The sequence below is a fragment of the Saimiri boliviensis genome, chromosome 5, assembly GCF_048565385.1.
Source record: "Saimiri boliviensis isolate mSaiBol1 chromosome 5, mSaiBol1.pri, whole genome shotgun sequence".
Taxonomy (NCBI): domain Eukaryota; kingdom Metazoa; phylum Chordata; class Mammalia; order Primates; family Cebidae; genus Saimiri; species Saimiri boliviensis.
Genome location: NC_133453.1, coordinates 21776952 through 21787605, shown reverse-complemented (window position 1 = coordinate 21787605; position 10654 = coordinate 21776952). Strand labels below are relative to the sequence as shown.

General features: G+C 55.3%; 1 protein-coding gene across 1 annotated transcript; it reads left to right on the top strand.

Annotated features, from left to right (window-relative positions):
• Positions 1–2276: 2276 nt before the first annotated feature.
• DES (desmin) lies at positions 2277–10654 on the top strand. Its single transcript, XM_003925490.3, has 9 exons — positions 2277–2956; positions 4017–4077; positions 4173–4268; positions 4415–4576; positions 4706–4831; positions 5230–5450; positions 7700–7743; positions 9584–9666; positions 9870–10654. Exons 1-9 carry the CDS (start codon positions 2379–2381, stop codon positions 9909–9911), a joined length of 1413 nt encoding a protein of 470 aa, XP_003925539.3. The 5' UTR covers positions 2277–2378; the 3' UTR covers positions 9912–10654.

Below are 10654 nucleotides of genomic sequence, written 5' to 3'. Positions count from 1 at the left end.
GAAAAAGGAAAGTTTGTTGGCCCAAGGCCAGGAAGGACAGTGGGGGAGCTCAATTCACAAACTGAGTACAGAGTGGAAGTAACCAGGGCCCTGGCCCGCTCCTCCTCTCCAGCATTCTCTGCTTTTTCCAGCATATTGACCTCTCTTTCTTCCTACTCCCCCAGGGGGCCAGAAACACGGCTTCCACAGGTTCCAGTTGAATAATCCCAGTTCCATCTATAAATTCCAGGGAAGGTCTCTGATTGGCCCTGCTCAAGCCCAGGCCCATTCCTGACCCATCACTGAAGTCAGGGGGATGCAGTAATAAGACTGGCTGGAATCAGGGTCTTTAGGGGTGAAGGGACGAGGAGGAGGCACAGCGTGTCATCACAATAAGAAAATGGGAAAAGAAAGCTTGCAGGCTACTTTGAATGACAATGAGAAAGATGGCGATGCCTGAGTGTGCTAAGGATCCACATGGTCTCTAAAATCCTCCAGGAGTGTTCGGTCTAGTCTGGGAGATGAGACACAAAAATAACCAGAACACAACAGCTTGCACTGACTCTAGGGCTGGATAAGAATATCTGGAACTCCCCCATCTATTTCAGAAGCTTGGCGCCTGGATAAAAATTAGACACTTAATGGGAAAGGGCTTTGAAAAGAGTGCAGTAACAAAACTCCCTTTACAGCTTACCTGGCACATTCACACCTGGGGCCAAAGCACGGGACGTGGGGTCAGCCAGCCTCAGCTCCTGAGCTATAAAATGGGAATGAGGCTAGTCCCTACCTCCTAGGGTTGGAGAATTGGGGGTCATGGGTGTGAAGTGCTCAGCAGCTTGGCCCACCCTAGGTGGTCAGTACATGTAAGGTATTATTGTTGCTATATACATTAGTAGGGCCTGGGCCTATTTAAACCTTTACAGGGTCACATGGCAAGGCTAACCATCCTCACTTTATATCTGACAAGCTGGGGCCTGGAGAGGACGTGCCTGAGCTGGGGCTCAGACAAGGACGCTCCTACTCATAACCCTTCCAGCTGGTGATGGCAGGGCTGGGGTGGGACTGGCTACCGGCCCCTAATCCAGTGCTCTATTTCCAGGATTTGCATTCCAAAAGGGTCAGGTTCAAGAGAGCCCTGGAGTGCCAGGTGGAGGTGTAGAGACACAGCCAGTGTTCATAGAGAAAGGTGGACGTCCTTAGCGGTCAGCAAGTGCACTGTGCTAAGCAGGGGGCTGTGGAGGTCAGGCAGCCCTTTGCAGGCCTCATTTTTTGTCAGGGGCCTGGAGCATTATAGGGGGTGGGAAGTGATTGGGGCTGTCACCCTAGTCTTCCTTGATTATCTGACGCCCACCCACGCCTCCTCAGGTACCCCCTGCCCTCCACAACTCCTCTCCTGTGCCTTGTTTCCCGGCCGATGCGTTCTCCTCTATAAATACCCACGCTGGTATTTGGAGTTGGCAGCTGTTGCTGCCAGGGAGATGGTTGGGTTCACATGCGGCTCCTGACAAAACACAAACTCCTGGTGTGTGTGGGCGCGGGTGGTGTGAGTAGGGGGATGAATCAGAGAGGGGGCGGGGGAACCCAGGGGCAGGAGCCAGACAAAGTCTGTGCAGGGGAGTGGACATAGCAATTGGAAACTGAAAGCTCATCAGACCCTTTCTGGAAATCACCGGCTGTTTATAAACTTTAGGCCACGCCCTTGACAGTAGGGGGGAGGAAGAGGGCCTGGATTAGTCCAGAGGGAAACTGAGGCTCAGGGCTAGCTCGCCAGTAGACACATATGGCAGGCAGGCTTTGGCCAGGATCCCCCCACCTGCCCTCCCTGCCTGCCTGGAGACCCCCACCCTCAAGGCCTGGCTGGGCTTGGCCTGAGACCTCCGAAACCTCTTCGACTTCAAGAGAAGGCTTAGGAACAAGGTGGTTTTGGGCCTTTCCTGGGAACAGGCCTTGATCCTTTAAGAAATGGCCCAAAGTCTCTCCTTGACCAAAAAGGGGACCCTCAAACTAAATGGAAGCCTCTCTCCCGCTGTCTCTCCTGACCAGGACAAGGAGGCAACCAGGACTGAAAGAGGCCCGCCTGGGGGCTGCAGACGTGCTTGCTTCCCTGGCGAAGGATTGGCAGGCCTGCCTGTCACAGGCCCCCCACTGGCAGGCTCAGGGGCACAGGCCTCTTGCGGGGGAGCTGGCCTCCCCGCCCCCACGGCCAGCGGCCGCCCTTTCCTGGCAGGACAGCGGATCTGCAGCTGTCAGGGGAGGGGCGGCGGGGGCTGATGTCAGGAGGGATACAAATAGTGCCGACGGCTGGGGGCCCTGTCTCCCCTCACCGCATCCACTCTCCGGCCCGTCCGCCTGCCCGCCGCCTCCTCCGTGCGCCCGCCAGCCTCGCCCGCGCCGCCACCATGAGCCAGGCCTACTCGTCCAGCCAGCGCGTGTCCTCCTACCGCCGCACCTTCGGCGGGGCCCCGGGCTTCTCGCTCGGCTCCCCGCTGAGCTCGCCCGTGTTCCCGCGCGCGGGCTTCGGCTCGAAGGGCTCCTCCAGCTCCATGACGTCCCGCGTGTACCAGGTGTCGCGCACGTCGGGCGGGGCCGGGGGCCTGGGGTCGCTGCGGGCCAGCCGGCTGGGGAGCACCCGCGCGCCCTCCTCCTACGGCGCGGGCGAGCTGCTGGACTTCTCGCTGGCAGACGCGGTGAACCAGGAGTTCCTGACCACGCGCACCAACGAGAAGGTGGAGCTGCAGGAGCTCAACGACCGCTTCGCCAACTACATCGAGAAGGTGCGCTTCCTGGAGCAGCAGAACGCCGCGCTCGCCGCCGAGGTGAACCGGCTCAAGGGCCGCGAGCCGACGCGAGTGGCCGAGCTCTACGAGGAGGAGCTGCGCGAGCTGCGGCGCCAGGTGGAGGTGCTCACCAACCAGCGCGCCCGCGTCGACGTGGAGCGTGACAACCTGCTCGACGACCTGCAGCGGCTCAAGGCCAAGTGAGGGCCCCGCGCCCCAGACGTCCCTTTCCGCCGGCAGGGCGCAGGAGGCTAGGCCTGGGGGCTGGGGTCCCGCTGTCAGCACCCGCCTTCTCCCGCGGTGCGGGACCCTCTCCTGCCCGGTGCGGGGAAAGGGTCCTTCACCCGTGTATTTCAAGGGGCCTTGACCTCCAGGTCTTTCCTCCTGCGCTCCCATCTTGCACAGGAATTGTCTTGGGGAGATAGATCAGGGGGTGGATATGGGAGACTTTAGGGGACCCGGAGCCCTGTGGGCAGCCCCCCTTAAAAAGCATCGTAAGATGCTGGGGTGATGTTTATGGGGTCTGGCAGTTGATGGGCGGAGGAAGAGCTGCAGGAGGCCCAGAGGGTAGTGCAGCCAGAGGGAGATAGATGGGAGGCTGATAGGAGGCAGGGAGAGTGGAGCAAGGACCGAGAGTCCAAGCAGCAGCTCTCAGCTCAGCTGTGATGAGGTCCTGGGAAGCGGGGTGGTGGGGGGAGCTTGGCCGGGGGGGTCTAGCTGAGGCGGTGTCTTTTTACAAGGCGAATAGACAAGCTGGAGAAAAGGGGAGCGGGTGGGGGTCACAGCTCTCAGAGAGCTTGGGAGGACCTGACTCTAGGCTTCACCAGCTCCGGAAACGAAAAGGGCAGCAAGTAGAGTGTATGTGTTGGTCCGGCTTCTGACAGGCCAAGTGAGCAGAGTCACCCTTCTGCCACCAAAGTCATAAATATTAATTAAGCAGCTATATTGGCTAGGTTGGAGCTGGGAACCAGAAACGCAGAGGTGGATAAAATAGACACAGTTTCTAACCCCAGGGAGGTCACACAGTCTGGTGGGGACATAGACTTCAAGGGTGTGGCTCCAGGGCAGAGATTGGGCCACTTCCTGTACCCTCCCTGGGTAGGGGGGGCCTCTCCACTCCCTTTCGGGGCCTCCTGTCTCTACGCAGCAGGCAGGCCCTCCCCCTCTGTCCTGGACCCAGTCCCTGGTCAGCCCCCAGCCAGTCGTCCTTTCCACTGCCAGCTTTATCACCCGCAACTGTCTTTCTGTCTGTCCCACCAGGCTGCAGGAGGAGATCCAGCTGAAAGAAGAAGCAGAGAACAATCTGGCTGCCTTCCGAGCGGTGAGTGCCCTTCTTCCCCCCCCGTGTGGCCTCTGGCCTCGCTTTGCCCCACCTGGGTGGTGGTGACCATGTCCTTCTCACTTGGCCTCTCCCAGGATGTGGATGCAGCTACTCTAGCTCGAATTGATCTGGAGCGCAGAATCGAATCTCTCAACGAGGAGATCGCGTTCCTTAAGAAAGTACACGAAGAGGTATGCCTCGGCCTCTCTGCCTGGGGTCACTGGGGCATGGGAAAAGCAGCCGGAGAGTGGGGCTGCGGTGAGGCTCTGGCTGGGAAGAGGGGTGTGAGGGTGCTTTGTGGGCCGGGAGGGGACTGAAGCTCAGCCATGCCCTGCAGGAGATCCGTGAGTTGCAGGCTCAGCTTCAGGAACAGCAAGTCCAGGTGGAGATGGACGTGTCCAAGCCAGACCTCACTGCTGCCCTCAGGGACATCCGGGCTCAGTATGAGACCATCGCAGCTAAGAACATTTCTGAAGCCGAGGAGTGGTACAAGTCGAAGGTGGGTGGCCTCGTCCAGGGACTGGCATCTCCGTCCCCTTGAATCCCAGCTTGGACTCCATGCTCCCTTGCTGACCCCTACCTGTGCCCTGCCTCCTCCTCATCCTCAGGCCCCTCTCTCTGCCCTTAGGTGTCAGACCTGACCCAGGCAGCCAACAAGAACAACGATGCCCTGCGCCAGGCCAAGCAAGAGATGATGGAATACCGACACCAGATCCAGTCCTACACCTGCGAGATCGATGCCCTCAAGGGCACTGTGAGTCCCTGCCCACCTGGCCGGGTCCTGCCCCTTCCTGTCTGCAGTTCACACCCTCACTCTGTGACCTTGGGCCCATCATAGATCCTCTCTGGGCCTTCATCTCCTTCAATCTACAATCGGGATAAAACCAGACATGGATTCCAGTTGGGTGCTAAGGAATCGGATTCCTGGGGCATCTCCCTGTGTGGGGACTGTGAGGCTGAATGCAGATGCTCCTTTTTTCACTGTTTTATTTTCTGAGTGTCCACATACAGACTTCATTTGAGTTCAGGGTTCAACATGTCCGGGACCTGACCATCTGGAGTTGCCTGCCAGCCCCAAAGCTGTGTCTTTCCTCACTTTGGGCTCCTCGTGTCCTCTTCCTTTCCTTGACCTGGGCTCCTCCTCCCCTACAGAACGATTCCCTGATGAGGCAGATGCGGGAACTAGAGGACCGATTTGCCAGTGAGGCCAGCGGCTACCAGGACAACATCGCGCGCCTGGAGGAGGAAATCCGTCACCTCAAGGATGAGATGGCTCGCCACCTGCGTGAGTACCAGGACCTGCTCAACGTGAAGATGGCCCTGGACGTGGAGATCGCCACCTACCGGAAGCTGCTGGAGGGAGAGGAGAGCCGGTGAGGGGCCAGGCAGGGGCCGGAGCTGGGCGGTGGGGGGGTGCTGGCTGGTCCATTCCTGCCCCCAGGAGGCTAGGAATTATCTCAACAAGACCTGGAAACATTTTTTTTTTTTTTTTTTTTTTTTTTTTGGAGACAGAGTTTTGCTCTTGTTGCTCAGGCTGGAGTGCAATGGGGTGATCTTGGCTCACTGCAACCTCCGCCTCCCAGGTTCAAGCGATTCTCCTGCCTCAGCCTCCCGAGTAGCTGGGATTACAGGCGTCCACAGCCATGCCTGGCTAATTTTTGTATTTTTAGTACAGACAGGGTTTCACCATGTTGGTCAGGCTGGTCTTGAACTCCTGACCCCAGGTTATCTGCCCACCTCAGCCTCCCAAAGTGTTGGGATTATAGGCGTGAGCCACCGTGCCCAGCCTGGAAACAATTTTATACAAGAGGCCACCACTCTATTAATTGCAGCGAATTAACCAAGGCCACCTGGGTAAAAAGCAATTTAATTAACAGCGTTTATAAAAAGAGAAATATAAGTATTCCCTCATCCACCTTCAGAATTAAGAACCAGCAGCAAAAAAACCATATTCAGCAACCAATAATAAAACATTACTGCCAGTCAAGGGAGAGACGAAAGCAGAGTGGGGAGTGATGAGGAAGGAAAGGGAGGGAGCAGAGAGAGGCAAATAGAGAGAGAGGGAGGGAGAGAAGCCTTGCAGAAGGATAGGCTAAGAGAAGGTAAAGAGATGCATACAGAAGGCATGAGAGTACACGCACATGCACACACACACGTGCACACATGTGCACACATATGTAAGCACACACACATGCTCAGAGGAAAAGACACGGATGTCATGCTCAGAGCAACCCACCTCTAGATACAGGAAACAACATACAACTGGAAAGAGACACCAGGGAGCCTTGTGGGATAACAGAAATGTTCTATATCTTATTTTTGCTTGTTTTGGATACAGAGTCTTGATCTGTTGCCCAGGCTCAAGTGCAGTGGTGTGATCTCAGCTTGCTGCAACCTCCGCCTCCTGAGTTCAAGTGATTCTCCTGCCTCAGCCTCCCAAGTAGCCGAGATTACAGGCATGTTTACCACACTCAGCTGATATGTTGTATTTTTAGTAGACATGACATTTCACCACATTGACCAGGCTGGTCTCTAACTCTTGACCCCAAGTAATCTGCCTGCCTTGGCCTCCCAAAGTGCTGGGATTACAGGCACGAGCCACTGCGCTTGGCCTAGAAATGTTCTATGTCTTGATTTGGACTGGTAGTTACACAGACGTGGACATTGATCAAAACTCATTGAATTGTACATTAAAGATCTGTGCATTTCACTTCATGTAAATTTAACCTCAATTTAAAATGGATTAATTACTCCAAAAACTGGTACCGCTTAATATCTAAAATTTTTTAAAAGCAGCAGACGGCCAGCTCGTGCAGTGACTCACACCTGTAATCCCAGCACTTTGGGAGGCCAAGATGGACAGATCACGAGGTCAGGAGATCGAGATTATCCTGGCCAACATAGTGAAACCCCGTGTCTACTAAAAATATAAAAATTAGCTGGGCATGGTGGTGGGCACCTGTAATCCCAGCTACTTGGGAGGCTAAGGCAGGAGAATAGCTTGAACTACTTGGGAGGCAGAGGTTGCTGTGAGCCGAGATTGCGCCGCTGCACTCCAGCCTGGCGACAGAGTGAGACTCCATCTCAAAAAAAAAAAAAAAAAGGGCTGCAGACGTGTTTAGATATAGGTATACACATAAAGAGAAACTTCAGATTTTGCAGAGTGACGTCTACATATGACGGCCTTTGAAGGTAGCTAAATGCATGTGGCATTTTTCCAGCATTAGGCCTAAATGCTCAGCTCTCAGAACTGGTGTGGCTGGAGGGTGGGCACAAGCAATGGACATCACCCACAGCTGCTACTGATGCAACCTTCAGTGCCAGGAGCAAGAAGGAAATCCTGGTGCACTGGAGGGTGCAGTGGGGTTGGGCGTCCTGGTGTCATGCCAGCAGGTCAGAGTTGAAATGAACGATCCTTACAGAAGAGACTATTCCTGGGACAACTCTAGCTGGCCTTTGACCCCATTCCTTGAGTGGTGTGGAAAGTGGGAGTGCTGGGGTCCATGGGACTCTGACGGCTGAGGATGGCATTTAGAAAGGACCAGGCTGAGTCTTGATGGATGGTCTCAGGAAAAGATGAGAGGCTTTTTAACTCTTTGAGGCTTGGTCTCTTCTCTTTCAGGATCAACCTCCCTATCCAGACCTTCTCTGCCCTCAACTTCCGAGGTGAGTGTCTGCAGGCAGGTGGAGGCTGGGGTTGCAGGGGCCAGGAGTCCAGCATGGGCACTGCCCAAGGCCAGCCAGGAGGGAGGATGGGACCATGGGGCCAGGGACAGACCTGGAGTCTGGAGAGGTAAAAGGGGGGCACTGGCCGGGCGCGGTGGCTCAAGCCTGTAATCCCAGCACTTTGGGAGGCTGAGGCGGGTGGATCACGAGGTCAAGAAATCAAGACCATCCTGGTCAACATGGTGAAACCCGGTCTCTACTAAAAATACAAAAAATTAGCTGGGCATCATGGCACGTGCCTGTAATCCCAGCTACTCAGGAGGCTGAGGCAGGAGAATTGCCTGAACTCAGGTGGAGGTTGCGGTGAGCTGAGATCGTGCCATTGCACTCCAGCCTGGTTAACAAGAGCGAAACTCCGTCTCAAAAAAAAAAAAAAGGGGCCACTGCAGGTAGGTGAGGGAGTTTAGGTAGAGGCGGATGAGGCACTTTATGACAGAGAGAGCTTTTTATGTGATTATATTGTATTGTATTTGCCATGCCCCCTGCACCTTCTTGGAATATTGGGCCCCAGAAAGCAGCCTCTGTTCTGAATCCCAAACTCTAAAAGTAGCAGGGGTGTCCTTGGGGACCTGGCTTCAGGAGCATCTCATACCACCTGCATTCTAAGGCACCCACAGCCCATTGTCTGTTTGGCACATTGCCAAGCACTGCCTTGGCTGCCTTTTGAACACCTCCAGTTTGCTGGAGCAAGATGTTGGATGCCATTTGAAAAAAAAAAGAGCCAAATCTTAGCAAAGCCAAACCATGAAAAGAATGAGCTCTTAGGGCATTCTGCCATTCTGACATTAGTAATATGCAGATGGGATGGCTTTCCAACCCCAGAGAGCAGAGAAACACAGGCTAATGATGCATTAGGAAAGCAAGTCGGAGTCCTTGGCAGCTGCTCCTTTCCTAGATCAAACCTTTTCTATCTTCGATGTACATTTTCATCAGGAAAAAATACACGCTGTGCTCCACCGAGTCACAACGTTCATCACAGGCTAGTTGCTAGCTAAGGAAATTCATGAACACCAAACTCATAATACCAAGGACCTCCATTTGACCCTTCCTGTACAACTCAGAGACTCTCTCTTCAGTTAGTTGTTTATACGGACACAAAGTATGAGCCTTGCATTTAAAACTTCATAGTACAAAAAAACCCTAACCGCATTGCGCAGTGCTTTTCCAAGTCGATAGCCTTGTGGCCACAGTAGGGCAAGTATGGTTGGTACATTTCACTCCTTGTCCTCAGTGAGGAAACTGAGGCACAGAAGGGCAAGTGACTGACCATCAGCACAAGGAGTCAGTGACTGACTCCTGCTCCGTCTCACTTTCATTAAGATGTCAAGTTGCTCATCTGAAATCTTAAAGGGAGATGGGTACTGTAACGTCCTATAAAGGGGGCCTTGAGACCAGGCTTTGGGGTTCTATGTTGAAGAAGGGGAGTCCCAGGATACAAATGTGTGCAGGGCTCTCCTGGGGCCTGGAGAGGAACTAGGAGGTACGGGAATGTCAATGCCGTGCAGTCTGGGCATCGGGGGTCCCCTAGCCTCCTGCACCATCCTGCACGTGGAGCAAATCTGTTGGCTCCTGAGACCCTCTAAACTATGGGACTGGCCCTGGGACTGCAGAACTACCTGGTGGGTGCTGGGCTCAAGGACAGGTATTAAAGTATTGAAGAAGTAACAAGCCTGTCTTGAGGGGGGTTGGGGTCTGCTAGGACTCTGCCCAATATGGCCCCAGATGGACTCCCAATCCCTGGTACTTGGTCAGGCTGAGTGTGCGATGAACCCTATTACAGAAACCAGCCCTGAGCAAAGGGGTTCTGAGGTCCATACCAAGAAGACAGTGATGATCAAGACCATCGAAACTCGGGATGGGGAGGTAAGTGGTCTGTCTGGGCCCCTTCCCCTTGGTGGGGGCTATGGATGTGTCTGTGCGGACTGTCTTCCACTCAGCTGTGCTGGTCCAGGCCCCTGGCTAATGGGGCAAGAGATATCCTGCGGCCCTGGGGTGGGGACGGCCCAGGGCTGAGGCTCCATTCTCTGGCCAGCACATGATTGGACTGGGCTTCTTTCCTTCCCCAGGTCGTCAGTGAGGCCACACAGCAGCAGCATGAAGTGCTCTAAAGACAGAGACCCTCCGCTGCCAGAGACCGTCCTCGTCCCTGTCCTCACTGCCCCCTGAAGCCAGCCTTCTTCCAGCCCAGGACACTGCACCCAGTCCTCCCCTCACAGCCTCTGACCCCCTCCCCCCTCACTGGCCATCCCCTGTGGTCCCCAACAGGGACATGGCCCATCCCTGCCTGGTCACAGGGCATGCCCCAGCTGCCTCTGCAGCCCCCAGCCACGAGCCTTGGCTGTTGGCAGTGAGTAAGCTTGGCTCTCGTGCTGGATGGAGTCCAGGCTAGTGCAGCGGCCCTGTCTCTCCCACCTCCGTGACCTCAGGCACTAGGCTCTGGCTCTGGACATGGCCCTAGAGCAGGGTGTTGGGATACTGCAGGGCCAGGACTGAGCCCCGTGGACCTTCCCAGCCCTCAGCCCAGGAGAGAGGAAGCCAGGCAGGTAGCCAGGGGGACTATCCCCTATGGAGACTGGGGGACTTGAAATTGTCCCTGTGGTCTCTTACTTTCCTTTCCCCAGGCCAGGGTGGACTTAGAAAGCAGGGGCTACAAGAGGGAATCCCCGAAGGTGCTGGATGTGGGAGCAGGAGATTGAGAAGGAGAGAAAGTGGGTGAGATGCTGGAGAAGAGAAGAGAGAGGCAGAGAGCAGTCTCGGGCTGGTGGGAGGGGAGCCCACCTCCCCACGCCTTCCCCTCCCCTGATGCAGCGGCTCTGGAGAGAAACAATAAAGAGATTAGCACACAAGCCAA

What these genes read in the sequence shown, in the direction of transcription:
- DES (XM_003925490.3), top strand. Translation starts at nt 2,379, where the DNA reads ATGAGCCAGGCCTACTCGTCCAGCCAGCGCGTGTCCTCCTACCGCCGC. An exon ending in AGGAGTGGTACAAGTCGAAG is followed by an intron (nt 4,577 to 4,705) that starts GTGGGTGGCCTC and finishes CTCTGCCCTTAG; the next exon opens with GTGTCAGACCTGACCCAGGC. An exon ending in TCGAAACTCGGGATGGGGAG is followed by an intron (nt 9,667 to 9,869) that starts GTAAGTGGTCTG and finishes TTCCTTCCCCAG; the next exon opens with GTCGTCAGTGAGGCCACACA.